The sequence below is a fragment of the Schistocerca serialis genome, chromosome 1 (assembly GCF_023864345.2).
Source record: "Schistocerca serialis cubense isolate TAMUIC-IGC-003099 chromosome 1, iqSchSeri2.2, whole genome shotgun sequence".
NCBI classification, from domain to species: domain Eukaryota; kingdom Metazoa; phylum Arthropoda; class Insecta; order Orthoptera; family Acrididae; genus Schistocerca; species Schistocerca serialis.
Window position 1 is genome coordinate 579,763,945 of NC_064638.1, and position 16,373 is coordinate 579,780,317.

General features: G+C 41.5%; 1 protein-coding gene across 1 annotated transcript in view; it reads right to left on the minus strand.

The window, feature by feature from the left end:
• Nucleotides 1-917: 917 nt before the first annotated feature.
• The window catches only part of LOC126417141 (dipeptidyl peptidase 1-like), a 138,565-nt gene continuing 123,109 nt past the window's right edge, over nt 918-16,373 (minus strand). Inside the window, exons 8-10 of the mRNA XM_050085074.1 lie at nt 15,930-16,041; nt 11,725-11,885; nt 918-1,103 (exon numbers count right to left, since the gene is read on the minus strand). Coding sequence (XP_049941031.1) covers nt 918-1,103; nt 11,725-11,885; nt 15,930-16,041 — 459 coding nt within the window. The remainder of the gene's footprint in view (nt 1,104-11,724; nt 11,886-15,929; nt 16,042-16,373) is intronic.

Sequence of the window (16,373 nt, forward strand, 5' to 3'; positions counted from 1 at the left end):
ACTAAATCATGGTCTGGAGATAGTACTTGGATTAGTGGTTGAATCTCCTGAGATAGCAGCCCATTTGCAAACTGATGACACATTCCATGATCCTGAACTAAGATTCTATTGATTCCTTTACTAATTAAAGTTGCAGTTTATTTCAGTTAACTGTAATTGAACTCAGGTTGGAATAAACTTTATACAGACATGTTGCCTTTCAGATCAGCCATCGCTAAACTGCAAATTCATATAAACACGACAGCAGAAGCGCTCGTAGCTTCAACAACAGCTAACCAAACCACTCAGTTCGTGGCCACTTTCCACAATGATTCAAGAAACATGTGTGGAGGGACATCTGGTAATATTTTAACATACTCGTAATCATTTTCTTGCCAAAGTAAATTTCGGGCACTTTCGGAAGCTATCTCGTATCTAAAACAGTCCTCCAAAGTGGAAGTAGTGGTAGTGAATTAAGGTAGGCATAGTAATATTGTAATAAAACACGTTCACAACATGGGAACATTGGATGAAACGTGCTGATGCTTAAGGTACAATACTGAAGCTTTGACCATCATTTAATCTGGCTTAAATCTGTAAGGAATGAAGAATAAAGGAATAATATTGCATGTGTAAGTGTTAATTGCGGTCTCTTTATTTCAATCACTGCTGTACCTTGAATCCCGTCTTATGTGACAGTCATTTTGGGAAACATAATAGCGTTTGATGATAATATATTCAAAGAAATTATAAGTATAAAAAATGAAACTTTTATCGTTGAAGTAGTGGGAGTAGGAGTTCAGAAGGGACAAATGTTTAATTCCAAAACATTCGTCGTCATACATATTTCCAATCTACATCTTTATTGATGACCAAAAAATCTTCGTATTTATTGAGTGATAACCATGTCAAGTGGCAACAGTTACGAGAATAGCAGTTCAGGCAGGGATGGGGGTCGCCTGGAAAGCAATGCTCTCGATGCCGCACTCGTTGGTCCCCCTGAGGATCTTGAAGTAGCCGGCGTCTCCCCAGTCGCCGCCCCAGCTGTTCTTGACGATCCAATACTTCTCTCCAGAGGCCTCGTCCACTCCGTATCCCACCAGCAGCACCGAGTGGCTCACGGACTGCACAGTGAGTGACACAGACGATTAAGCACTAATAAATAAATTATTCGTAATTACCTCACATTGTCAGAAGAAGAGTGATCTCTCTGTCATTGAAAAAACGCTTCCAAAATAGAAGATTCATTGCCCAGATCGCAGTTGATACATACCCTGACCAGTGGTTTCAGTGAAGTTATACTGCCATCTTCAGGTAATCGGATACATGAATTGTAAAGCACCCATGTGTGGTACATTGCCACCTGGCCACTGGAAACATGGAGCTAAACTCACAAAAAGACAGTCTCATGCAACAGAAAGTACACTAAAATGGAGGCCATAACTATATCAGCAAGGCACAAAGGCGTCATATACTCTGTGATAAAAGTATCCGGACACCCCCACAAAATACGTTTTTCATATTAGCTGCATTGTACTCCCAGGTACTCCATATCAGCGACTTCAGTGGTCATTAGACATCGAGAGAGCAGAACGGGGTGCTCCGTGGAACTCACGGACTTCGAACGTGGTCAGGTAATTGGGTGTCACTTGTGTCATATGCTTGTGCGCGAGATTTCCAGACTCCTAAACATCCCTAGGTCCACTGTTTCCGAAGTGATAGTGAAGTGGAAACGTGAAGCGACACGTACAGCACAAAAGCGTACAGACCGACCTCGTCTGTTGACTGACAGAAAGCGCCGACAGTTGAAGAGAGTCGTAATGTGTAATACGCAGACATCTATCCAGACCATCACACAGGAATTCCAAACTGCATCAGGATCCACTGCAAGTATTATGACAGTTAGGCGGTAGGTGAGAAAGCCGGCCGAGGTGGCCGAGCGGTTCTAGGCGCTACAGTCTGGAGCCGCGCGACCGCTACGGTCGCAGGTTCGAATCCTGCCTCGGGCATGGGTGTGTGTGATGTCCTTAGGTTAGTTAGGTTTAAGTAGTTCTAAGTTCTAGGGGACTGATGACCTCAGCAGTTAAGACCCATAGTGCTCAGAGCCATTTTTTGGTAGGTGAGAAAACTTGGATTTAATGGTCGACCGACTGCTCATAAGCCACACTTCACACCGGTAAGCCAAACGACGCATCTCTTGGTGTAAGGAGCGTAAACACTGGACGATTGAACAGTGGAAAAACATTGTTTGGAGTGACGAATCATGGTACACAATGTGGTGATCCGATGACAGGGTGTGGGTACGGCTGTGCCCGATGAACGTCGTCTGACAGCGTGTGTAGCGCCAACAGTGAAATTCGGAGGCGGTGGTCTTATGGTGTGGTCGTGTTTTTCATGGAGGGGGCTTGCATCCCTTGTTGTTTTGCGTGGCACTATCACAGCACAGGCCTACATTGATGTTTTAAGCACCTTCTTGCTTCCCACTGTTGAAGAGCAATTCTGGGATGGCGATTGCATCTTTCAACACGATCGAGCACCTGTTCATAATGCACGGCCTGTGGCGGAGTGGTTACACGATAATAACATCCCTGTAATAGACTGGCCTGCATAGAGTCCTATAGAACAGCTTTGGGATGTTTTGGAACGCCGACGCCGTGCCAGGCCTCATCGACCGACATCGATACCTCTCCTCAGTGCAGCACTCCGTGAAGAATGGGCTGCCATTTCCCAAGAAATCTTCCAGCACCTGATTGAACGTATGCCTGCGAATGTGAAAGCTGTTATCAAAGTTAAGTGTGGGCCAACTCCATATTGAATTCCAGCATTACCGATGAAGGGCGCCACGAACTTGTAAGTCATTTTCAGCCAGGTGTCCGGATACTTTTGATCACATAGTGTATATCAGATAGAGCGCATCCTTTGTTGTCAGATGCGCATATGTTGACAACCGGTTAATCAACACAGACACATCTAAGTGCAGCGGACGTGCTTTATCTTATGTATTTGACACCTCTGTGTCTTGTTGATACAGTTATGACTTTCACTTTAGTGTACTTAGTGTTGCATGAGAGTGTCTTTCCTATGAGTTTAACTCCATTTTTTCAATGGCCGGATGGGAATGTACCACACATAGGGACTTCATAATTCAAATATCTGACTAGATGAAGATGGTAGTATAAGTTCACTGAAACTAGTAATCAGGATATATACCAATTGCGGTCTGGGTACTAGAACTTGTATTTTGGAAGCCATTTCACATAATTGAGTTATTCGCATTTGCTTATAGTATTTTGGTTCCTTCCATACAACTAAAAATGCTTAACGTTTCAGTGATAGGGCTCACAGACAAATAAATTGTTTTGAACGACTTCATGGTTACCTTTTACTCTAAATACTATTTCTTCGTAAAATCCAAGCTTGTGATTTCGGCCGTATGGCCATTACCAAATGGAGTACAGTGAAAATTGTGCTTCCGTACATACCAAAACTTGCAAAAATATCTGACACGCATATATGTCATCAGCCTTTTAATACTGAGCGTATGCACTTTATGATGACATACCGTAAACTTCAGGTATCTTTTAAAGTTTTAACATGTACGGAAGCATAATTTTCGCAATAGTCCACTTGATAATGACCACGCGGCCATAATAAGAATAGTGTATTTCATGAATAAATAGTTTTTGATGTAAATGGCAACCATAACATCTAATAAGTAATATTAAGAATAGTGTTTTTTTATGCCTCTCTTCCACAGTGTGAGGGATGTTTTTTGTGGTTGTAATAAAGTCTTATTTGGACCAGAGGCCTTTTGCTTTATTTAAAAAGTCCTGTGTGGTCCCTGTAACAACTATGACTTTGCTTATAAATCTTTTTATCAAGATCATAAACAGTTTTCATGTATAGTTTTATACTCACATGTTTGGGCCCCTACAGTAGTTCTACGTTTTCGTTTACACACGGATGTTAGATTTTTAGCACACCACAATGCACTGGCACACAGTATCTTCTCGTTTTCATGTTATTATTAATCGACATTCACTTCATGAACTTTGTGGGATTTGTATTGATCACGCGTCTTTTGTTTTCTTTATGTGGTTGTGGCAGAGTCTGCCATTCCTCTTTGTTTCTTTTTTAAAAAACTAATTTGCGGTACGTTCCCCTGTGACTAAACTTCTGAAGTCATCGGTCCCTAGGCTTACACACTACTTAATCTAACTTAAACTAACTTACGCTAAGGACAACACACACACCCTCCCCCGAGGGAGGACTCGAACCTCCGACGGGGGGAGCCGCACTAACCGTGGCAAGACGCCTTAGAATAGGAATAGCAGCCGCGCGGCTGCTATTCCTCCCTTCGTGTTCTACGCACGGTATATTCTATGTAGGCCTATACAATTATGTCTCTCTTTCTCTCTCTCTCTCTCTCTCTCTCTCTCTCTCTCTCTCCTTTCTCTCCATGTGTGTGTGTGCGTGTGTGTGTGTGTGTGTGTGTGTGTGTGTGTGTGTGTGCGTGACCGTGCGTGCACCTAGAATCACACAGGAGAATGGTAGACAGTGCATATCCACAAAAACATCACGTTAATTTAAACAATAGGTTTCCGATGTCCTTAAATCGATTTATAAGCACGACCACGATTGTTACAGTGACCACTGAAGTCGCTTTCAATAAAAACCAGAAGCATCTGGTCCAAACGAGACTATTACAGTCGCAAAAGACGGAACAGGACACATGTTAATGAAAATGCGCTTTCATTTCGACGCACGGGTTTCGTTAAATTACTTTAAACATAGTTGGTCTACAATTAAACATTGGTTTGGTTGAAGGTTCAAGAACAGTTCGTTCAGTAAGTTCTTGACGTATGATGAATTACTGCATTTTCGTCTGCTTTCCGTTTACGTTAAGGAAATTTCTGCTTGCACATTTTTCAAGGATTCTTGTAGTTGGCTCTGGTCTTTATGGTCTTGTTCCACGTTCACTTGCAGCACTACCCATTTCCTGTTATAACATTTGAGTAAATGTTTCATTATACCACAAATTGAACCATAGACCTGTTAGTGGATATCAATGCCGGATGTTCCACCATTCACCATTATGCCGTCTTGAACTCTGCTGGAGGAATGGCAGCCCATTCATCCTCAAGATGAACGCTGAAGTCTTGAGCGAAGTCGACGTCCCAACTAATCTCAAACGTGTTTCCTTGGGTTTAGATCGGGGCTCTGGACAGGTTCAAATGGTTCAAATGGCTCTGAGCACTATGGGACTTAACTTCTCAGGTCATCAGTCCCCTAGAACTTAGAACTACTTAAACCTAACTAACCGAAGGACATCACACACATCCTTGCCCGAGGCAGGATTCGAACCTGCGACCGTAGCGGTAGCGCGGTCCCAGACTGTAGCGCCTAGAACCGCTCGGCCACTCCGGCCGGCCTCTGGACAGGCCAGCCCATCTCAAGAGTGTTATTGTCCACAAAGCAATGCCTCACAGATGTTGCTTTACGTTGCAGTGCATTATCATGCTGATTCATTCGTTGCCTCCGAACTGTTGATATACTGTAAACAGTACACAATACTGGAAAATGTGATCACATCCTTCCGCTTTTAACGTTTTCTTAAGTGTAGGAAGGAATCGACATTCTAACCTCGAAAACTACCCCACTACCATAATACCATCTCCACCACACTTCACTGTTTGGCGCTACGCATGATGGCAGGTAACATTCTCCCGGCATTCGCTACACCCATACCTATTCATCGAATTGCTACAGGGCATAGTGTGATTCATGACTGCAAATCACTCGTTTTCAGTCATCCACTATCCAACGGCTTCGCTATTTCCGCCATCTCAAGCATCGCTTAGAAGTGATCACAGAAATGCGTGACCTAAGAGGAGTTTCTCGACCACTGTACCACGCTCATTTTAAATCCTTACACACACTCATTGTTCTAGCTGAACTGCTGGAAGCACTTTGGAACTGAAAACTGATTCCTTCGGCTGATTTCGTGTGGTTTTTTTACCCTGTTCCTGTCCGTCGTTACACGAGATCTACCTGGTCTTGGTTGAGCTGTGGCTTGTCGTTAACATTTCCGCTTCACAATCGGAAATAGCCGACTTCGGGACTTTAGAAAAGCTTTAATGTCCCCGATTAATTTTTAACTCGGGTGACATCTAGTGACTAGTGCAGGTTGGAAGTCACTGAGCTGTCCTGACCCACCCGTCTTTCTGTTACTGCTTCTAATACCACCGCCTCCATATCTAGTGGTCGATTCCTAATTACATATGGGTGTTTGAACGTCTTTGATCAGATACTGTAATTTATTTACACTCCAGTTCAAAGCGGTGTACGTTGTTGTCTCAATGCGAAAGGAACTGAAGTGAACGCCGAAAACAACTTCGCAGGGAGGTAAAAACAAGAAAGGAATGAAAGTACTGAAGGAAAACGTGACAGGACGTGCAAGCACGTGTTAATGGTGTGCGTAGGAGAGACCCGATGCCGAGTGGAGGAGTAGGGTTCAAGTATCTACCCGAAAGAAGTAAGGTGCACACAAGAAATGCCCCATTGATGATATGAATTAATGTCTTACCACCTAGCAATTTACGTGATATTCAGTACATGAAAATGTCCAGACTCTGACAGCACTGCACTTCAAGCATAGCGAGAAAATCCTGAGAAAAATGGTTCTATCTGTGGGATTTGGTTTTAAAAGATGTCAGCATAAAAGAATCAAGTGCGAAAGAGACTATATATTATCAAAACAGGGAGGCTACATTTTCACGACAAAATCAATCATAAGAATTAAAATGTCCAGCGGTTCATGTAGACGAGACGTGAATTCAGACCCATCACAGTACGAATATATGCTCTGGAAATGATAGCGTGCGATTATTGTCAAATAAAAGTGTTGGTTTCTTATTTCCGTCTATGGTCAGTAATGTTATGTCCTGTCTGAGGACATAACACTTTGTGATCGTAGACGGAAATAAAGAAATTTATTCTGCACTTTGCCAGAGTGGCCCTGCGGTTTTAGGCGCTACAGTCTGGAACCGAGCGCCCGCTCCGGTCGCCGGTTCGAATCCTGCCTCGGGCATGGATGTGTGTGATGTCCTTAGGTTAGTTAGGTCTAATTAGTTCCAAGTTCTAGGGGACTGATGACCTCAGAAGTTGAGTCGCATGGTGCTCAGAGCCATTTGAACCATTTTTTATTCTGACTTTCCGGATCACTGTTCGAGTCGTGACCATCTCGCCGCTTGTGAAAAAATTGCTGCTCATTGCCTAATTTTCAGGGCATTTACTTATTGGCATGTAGCTTGTGAGTGTGTCCTAACCTTCCCCCCTCCTCCCCCCCCCCCCCCTCCAGGTTACGTGGTGCTATCATCGCTTTCCCGTTTTACCTGCTAAATATAATGTTCGTTCTTTAAAAAAATACTGTTTTGTTCTGTGACTGGTTCTCAAATAATAAAAATACTATCATAAACAAAAAAATGTAGTATACACTCAACAGACTCTGAGCATGATAACATTTTTAGATGTAGAAAGGAAACCACTTTTGGAAATTTATGTAATCGTAAAATTACTACAGCTCACTCTGTCGTAAAATTACTTTGAATTCGATAAGGAAATAAGCACACAGGAAGAGCGGGCAGTAATGGGAAATTGTATAGCAGGTACTACCGAAGACATATTTCTTAATGTGCTAGGAGAACAATTTTTCACCTCCAGTTCTGCTTCCCTCAACAAAATTATCTCTGACTACCTTAGATCTAATTTATTTGTCAACATATCGCGTCAATGGAACGATCTGTCATTTGACAAATGTTAAAAAGTAACACGAAATTTCTATAGAAGGTAAATACCTAACCTATATTAACATCGCGGTAAATAAAAGTAATTACGTTCGAAGATGTTTTATGGACATCACTCTATCTAGACGTAAGTACAACATAAGATAAAAATCTTACAGAACAGTTACATAAACGTAGAATTAAATGCTTCTTAAATGTAACGTTAACAGGAGCACTTTAACACCAGTTTTTTTACTTCTTCCTTTACAAATGGTTGGTGAAAGCCTACAACACTAAAAACAACAGAATTGCATCTAAAATAACCTTTTTCTGCTGCCACTCACAATTTCCCTTATGTTTCTCTTTTGCACGACACATTTCGGAAAATGATTCTCATTTTCAAGAACGTTTTTCGTATATTACATTTTTTCGATGTGTGAGGGGCCATATCGATCCATTACCTTTACTGTAATACGAGGTGCGACAGTAAAGTAATGAGACTGATGTGAAAAAAATGTTGCTTACAGTTTCAGTCAAGTTTACTGTTGTCTCCTTCAAAGTAATGTCCTTCTGATTGTACACACATTTTCCAGCGCTTCTGCCACTGATGGAAACATTTCTGGAACTCATCTTCTGTAATATCCTCCAAGACCCTCGTCACAGCTTTTTGGATATCTTGTGTTTTTTGAAAATTGTGTCCAATGACCGCCGTTTTGACTCTTGGAAATAGAAAAAAGTTGCACGGAGCGATATCTAGTGAACAAGATGGCTGTGGTAGTACTGAAGTTTGTTTTGAGGTTAAAAATTTCTGTACTGACAGCAGTATGGGATGGTGTATCATCGTAATGCAGAATCCAATAATCACCGATGTTGGCACGGACACGAAGAACTCTTTTACGAAGTCTTTCTAAAATTTCTTTGTAGTAATATTGGATAACTGTTAGTCCAGGAGGCACCCACTCTTTACGAACAATTCCCTTGGAATCAAAGAAGCACACAAGGATGCATTTCACTTTTGACTTTGACATGAGACCTTTTTTTCGTCTGGGTGATCCTTTTGAGCACCATTGCGAACTTTCGCATTTTGTCTCTGGATCGTGCTAAAAAAAACAACTTTCATCACCAGTGATAACACGGCTCAACAATTCTGGATTGATTTCCGTTTGCTCTAATAGATCGGCTGCCACGTTTTTCCGTGTTTTTCGCTGTTGTGGTGTGAGATTTTTGGGGACCATTTTTGCAAAATCTTTCTCACACCAAGATCTTCAGTTATTATTAGACGAACCGTTTCTCGGTTGATGTTCGTTCTTCTGTAATCATTTTCACGGATAACCTTCGATCGGAGCGTACGAGCTCACGCACCCTGGCCAAGTTGACATCCGTCCATGAGGTTGATCGTCGTCCACTGTGGTCTTCATCTTCAACATTCGTTCTGGCTTCACTAAACATTTTATGCCAACGAAAAACTTGAGCTCTTGACATAACCTCCTCTCCAAAAGCCTTCTGAAGCTTACCGTAAGTTGTCGCCATGTTTTCACCCAATTTAACGTAAAAAGAAATGGCATACCGTTGGGCAATATTATGCGGTTCCATTTCCGTGACGAGAGACACAAACACGTGTTAACTTATTACAGCACAACTCATGACTTAGCAGTTACATCGATGTGTCGCTTGGACTAGAAGCAGCTCATAGACCAAGGTCAAATATATTGTGCTCACGCCACACCTTGCAAAGAAAATCAGTCTCATTACTTTATTGTCGCACCTCGTATGTAAACACGCGTAATTTTGTAAGAAATGATCGATCTTCATATAGAGATAATTGCGAATTTTTAAAGTGAATTTCTTAATATGCACCAATAACATCTTTAAGAAAAGAAACTGATAGTGATACACAGAAATAAGTACTTTCGTAAATATGGACCATAATGTATGGTCTGCACAGATTTTGTTTTTGTTTAATGGAATTAGTATTTTATTACACCCATTGCTGATTTGCAAATCTATGTGCTTTAAAAGAGTTAACAATATTTCATACCCCTGCCAGTCTTTGCATATTTAAAATGTTCCAGCGGTTTTAATCTAATTTCATGTACGGAATTAAAAAAAAAAGATTTCTAAGTTCTAGGCGACTGATGATCTCAGAAGTTAAATCGCATAGTGCTCAAAGCCATTTGAACCCTTTTTTGGCAAATCGGATAAGTGGTTCTATGGTTATCACAGTCAGTCTTAAACACCTGGTACTGAATTCTCCCATCTCAAACTGGTATTCCTGTACATGGAATCATATCTCAACTTGGTACATATTTTGTCGTCGGAAATGATTAGCTTGCATATTAATTACAACAAAAATTATTCTATACGTTTATATTAGGTATACTGAAAAATTAATGTATTGAAGATCCGTTTCTATTTCAACGCAGTTCTGACAAAGCTGATTTGTCGTGGTGACTGTTAAGTTGTTTCTTTTATTTTATTCACAAATGCCACACCTTATAAACTCATTACTTTAATTAAGCCGATAAAATCACGGTCTTTCTCGACTGTACTTTCGTCCAATAAGCCATTCTGCTTTCATAATGAAACATTGTTATAAACCTATTTCACCCCATTAGTGGCTGAATTTCCAGAACTCTGAGACATATATGTTTTTTATTTCTAACCGAGATGTCAAATATCACTTTTCATAGGTATAGCTTTAGAAATGTCTTAGTAGTTCTTTAATAGTGATTTATTTTCCAAAAAAAATCACCCACAATTTCACCACCTTTGGGGTTGAATTTCTAAAAATTCAGAAACGTATTTTTTTTTTAATTTCTGTCCGAGGAACCAAATTCCAATTTTCGTATTTATAGCTTTAAAATTGTCATAATAGCGACATATTTCCAAAAACCTTTCATCCTCTGTTTCACCATCTTAGGGGTGGAATTTCGAAAAATCTATTCTGAAACGATGCCCATAATGTAAGTTCTCTCGCCAAATTTTAAGTTTCTATCTCTAGCAGTTTGAATTGTGCGATGATTAGTCTATCAGTCAGGACGTTTCCTTTTATGTGTAAAAAGTACTAGATTATTGAGAAAAATACCCTGTGTAGAAAGAATAGTATATCATTCTCTCTATAGCGTTATCTTTGTTGACTACATGTAAAAGTATCTGTATGACTGTTTTGTTTTTGTGCTTCCGCAGTTCTGAACCTATACTGTGCACGGTAAATTGTATGTGATTAACATGTATGACTTTCTCTGTAAGTGGACAACAAGAAAACCGTAAGTAAGAGTTTTTTTCCAAATTCACCGTGAACTCTTTATCAATATCGATCACTACTTACAATATTGGCCGGCCGCTGTGGACCAACGGTTCTAGGCGCTACAGTCTGGAACCGCGCGACCGCTACGGTCGCAGGTTCGAATCCTACCTCGGGTATGGATGTGTGTGATGTCCTTAGGTTAGTTAGGTTTAAGTAGTTCTAAGTTCTATGGGACTGATGACCTCAGATGTTAAACTCCATAGTGCTCAGAGCCATTTGAACCATTTTACAATATTGCTTTTGTTTATACAGGGTGAACATTAATAAAACCGACAAACTGCAGGTACGAATTCTGACCGGAAATGTATCTTTGCCCAGTAGATGGCGATGATGAATGAAAGAAATTCGTCCCTGCAGTTTGTCGGTTTTATTAATGTTCACCCAGTATATTACAGTAAAGGCAACAGCATAATACAGCAGCTCATACATCGAAAACTTTACGAACAAATTACATAACATACGAAAAACATACTTGAAATGGAAACCATTCCCAGAAACGCTTCGTGCAAAAGACAAATAAGAAGAAAGACTTGACTGGTAGCAGAAAAATGTTATTTTATAAACAGAAGGTACCAGCTTACCTCACAAATATTTTGTAAAGAGGAAGTTAATTGCGACATTAATAGGGTACGGGCGTCAACGTGTACTACTCACCACGAGCGGGTTGAAGTCCGACCTGGTGGTGGACTCGACGTGCTTATAGACGCCACTCGTGTAGGCCCGGAAGTCGTCGTAGACCATGAAGTCCACAGAGAGTGGACCGTTCTGTATCAGCGCCTCCTGCATCAGCACCTCGTTGCAGCCACCGTAGTAGCCTGCAAACGAAACCCAAACTCAGTTCCCCAAACTCTCCGGAACAATATACAGGCTGTTTCAAAAATATTCATACCATTTCACAACAGCATAATTACTAAACGAATGAAGACATTAACTTCTGGTGATTTTTAACTTATGTGTAGTGTGTTGCGGCACACTCCAGCGGTGTCAAACTGTTGTCGTCGCATCTGGATTGGACAGATTACATCTTAGCGAGCCTTTCAGGCTATAAAAATATTTCTATATAAAGTAATTAATATTAATTATAATTTATTTGCGATTGTATATGTGTTGCGAGGGCGGACAAGAGATACCAAACAAACAGTCTTCGCACATATTATAAAAGTAGGATGATCCATTGCAGTCTAACTTGGTACACATACAACTTACTGTCTGGAAGGAACCGATGTGGATGTAAGAACCACCTACCACTTAAAAGGGTGGGTGAGTGGGATGAAAAAGAAACCTAGCTCACGATTTGCAAATAGCCAGACTACATTCATCCAGTATTTGAGACTGAGAGCACTTAGTGAGTTGCAACAAACTTTACACATAAGTTCAAACCTTCAGGAGACTTTTTGTCGCTGACATCCCCCACAAAAAGGTGAAAGATAAAATGTATATCGCTGTTCGTGCATTAAAACGCACGCATCAGGCATAACCTTTCAATGTATTGCTTCTTTACTACTAACTCTATTTGCAACATAAGTTACGAACAATATTCATATATAACACAAAATGTACTTATGACGCTTTGATTTATTACTTCTTTACTACCAACTCTATATTCACAACATGTTTAGTAGATAATAACCACATATACCACTGAATGTACCTGAAAAGTTTATATCATTGTAAGTCACATAGTTCAGGAGATATGACGCCATAAATGTATACGTAGCTCAATGTCACGTCAAACAGTCACTGTACGGTGAAATTCGTTAGAGATACAGGTGAAATATGTGTACAAATACATGTGAAATGTGTTAAAAATAAGTGAAATATAAGTGACATGTGCGTACACTGGAAAGCCACAGGAAGAAGGAACAGATGGACAGAGAGAAAGGTAGGAGGAGATGAACAGTGAGGCTGGATGTGAGCAGAGAGAGGATGAGGATTAAATGGACAGAGTGTGGACAGTGGTGAGGAAAAGATGGACAAAGAGAGAGGGGAGGAGATGGATTTAGAGGGCGAATGAGGACGGATTTAGAGAGGAGCCATGGGGTGGACAAAGGAGCAGACGTACTGTGGGGGGGGGGGGGGGAGGAGATGGACATACGGGGGAGAGAAGGAAATAGAAAGCAGAGCAAGAAATGGATATAGCGGTGGGAAGAGGGAATGGACAGAGGGAGGAGGAGCATAGATACAGAAGGGGGAGTACCAGATGGACAGAGAGTGGGGATGCAGGAGGTGGACAGACTGGGCGAGGAGAACGGGTGGAGAGGGGGACGAAGAGATAGACAGACAGAATGGGAAGGAGGGCATGGGTTCATAGAAGATGAGAATAAATACTTAGCCGGGAACGCCGGACACTCATCTAGTTGCCCACACATTTTACCGGTACTGATTGCTATTAAATCAGAAGTTGGCAGTTTTCGCCTGGCTGGCGTTTTCCATTGTGAGGGACCTCTTCTCTGTGCCCACTTTGAACAGTCCTTTGCGCATAGATACATTAGAGAGGTGCCAGAGAAGCGATCCTGACCTTTAGAGGTGCGAATTAGCACTCTTGGGTTGGCTATAAAAGTGGGGCCTTTTGCGCATCGGTCGTTTTCTCCGAAACGCGAGTCGTTAAATAACTCTTACAGCAATAGCTCTACCTTACTAGGACCCGTCTTCGTCCGCCATCAAGGCGTATATCCATGGCTCGTACAGTCAGTCTCCAAACCATATGGACCCAGTTCAGATGCCATGTGAAGGCGGTTTCACAGAGTGCTACAATCACGAAGACGTCGCTCTAATACTACTGATTAGTCGGAGAATCAATGCATGGTCTTGCTGACCGCTAGTTATGACAATCAAACCATACGGAATTATGATGGCCACTCGTATTTGAGACGTTAACTGGACCACTGTTGTCGCCATGTTGCTGCTAGGGTAACCTACTTCGTTCTGCTGCTGTGTACCATCGTTAGACAGTATCTCTTTTGTTCACCCTAAATTACATGTTTCATTTGTTCCTTTTGAAAGTTTTCTCTAATCATCTATGTGTGTAGTTCTTCTTGACTGACTGGGAGTTGTAATCACTGTCTTGTATTCCGGCACTTTGCCACAGTAACTTTTCACTTTGTGTGTGTTTCATTGTTAACGTAATTGTGTTTTCTTTTCAAATTACATCTATTTAAGTAGTCTGTAGTCGATTATCATTTCAGTAGAGTTATGCTATTCCCTTTTGACGTTAATCTGTCATCAAGCTGGATCTACTTCTCTGTGGCTGTGTAGATAAGGTTGAATTACCCCTGTTGAAAGAAATCAGTTAGATGCCTTAGGTTCTGGCAGGATAGAGGAAGGTAGAGGGTGCTTCTTTTCAAATCACACACAGCTCGGAAAGCGGTTCAGCAATTTCACAATAGGACTCCAAAGATTTTATTTTCAAAACATCCATGCAATACTGCTACTCCTGTAGCACTATGCGAGCCGTCGAGTTGGACGAATATTAACAGCGTCACATGGCGCCACACAGTTTGTTATGAAACTGAGGACATGTTAGGGATTTGATACGGAACTCGTTACAAGCAGATGATAAAAAATCGTGTGGCAACCACAGCTCCCCAACATCGTCCCTCTCACCCTTATGAGTACTTTGATACGGCCTGCCGTCATTTCTGCCCCTATGGCAATCTCTTCATCTCAGAGCAGCACATACACCCAACATCGTCTATTATACGCGGTATATATTCCGGTTTCTGCCTACAGATCTCTAGTGCAATGCAAGTTATTCATTGATTACTTACCATATGTCATATCACCCTGCCCCTTCTCCGTATTAATGTTTTACAAATGCTTCTCTCCTCGCCAATTGTCCAGAGAACCTCCCGATTTGTCATCATTTCATCTACCTTTCAACATACTTCTACAGCACATCTCAAATGCTTCGGTTACTTTCTTTTCTGATTTTTCCACAGTCCATGATTCACATCTATGCGTTGCTGTGCTCCAAAAGTACGTTTTCAGAAATTTCTTCCTCAAATTAAGAACAATTTTTGATACTCGTGGACCTCCCTATAAGGAATGCCCTCTTTGGCTGTGTTAGTCTGCTTTCCATGTCCTCCTCGGTTCGCCCGTCACGTGTTACTTTGTTTCCTGTTTCCATGGTAGCATAATTTCTTCACCTCATCTGCTTCGTGGACCCCAATTTTGATCAGTTTCTCGCTATTCTCATTTCTGCTATTTGTCGTCTTACCCCTTGTTCTATTCATTGCTTTCCTCGCCGATTCTGCGGAGACCCACATCTTTTCTCACTTCTTTTCAGCGCCCTTCTCTTCTTTTTTTAATTTTCTCCCGTCCACTCACTTCCACAGAATTTTGTGTTCAGCTTGAACGTGTTCTAAAATATCATTCTCAAAATTTAAGCGTTGTATAATATGAGAGATCAGACTGTCTGTATTCTGAGCAGCTGAGTTACGACACGGACGAGTTAACGTCGAAGCACAAGGCAGACTGAAGATGGATCTGGAAGAAACGCAGGACACTGTCCTTTTCAAAGGAACAATCCCTGCAATTGCCTTAAATGGTTTAGGGAAAGAAAGAAAAATCTGCACACAGACATCCCGTTGGAAATCTGAACAGCTGCCCCCCGGCTGAGGGAATCTGGTGGAGAACATGCAGCGAATGGCGGTCGCATTACTTGTCAGGTTCCATCCGGACTCAGCATGACAGGCATGTGCAGCCTCCATGAGAGAAATGTTACTAATAATATCCCGTGCGTTGCTAACGATGCAGGAAAAGGAGACATTTCATAAAAGACAGAGGTACACATAATGCCCTCCGCCAGAGACGATAAGGTAGCTTGTACAGTGTACGTATATACGAAAAGGATTGCTCACCGCCGATGAATTCGTAGGCAGAGGAGTAGTGACGCGTACAGGTGACGTTAGTGGAACATTCCGTGTTGCTGCCGACATATGGGCTGCACGACTCCTCCACGAGACCGTAATCCTGCACGAAGGAGAAAAAACATATTAAAGTAATTACGGCAGCTAAAATCTTACTGCACAAACAACATCATTTTAGGCCAGACAAAGGCGATAAATATGTTAGACAAGCCACATCCTAAAGACAGGCCGTAACTTCAGATTTCGTTGCACCATACAGTTGCTCCACACACGACCTACAACCTGGTCCATGGACCTCATGGAGAAACTATAAATGCAATATATGCAAATAAGATCAAGACAGAAGCAAGATACTAAGTGAAGTAACGAAATTTAAGATGAAATATTTTCTCAGCAATCTGATCGATCGGATGAATAAATACCGAATGCACAAAT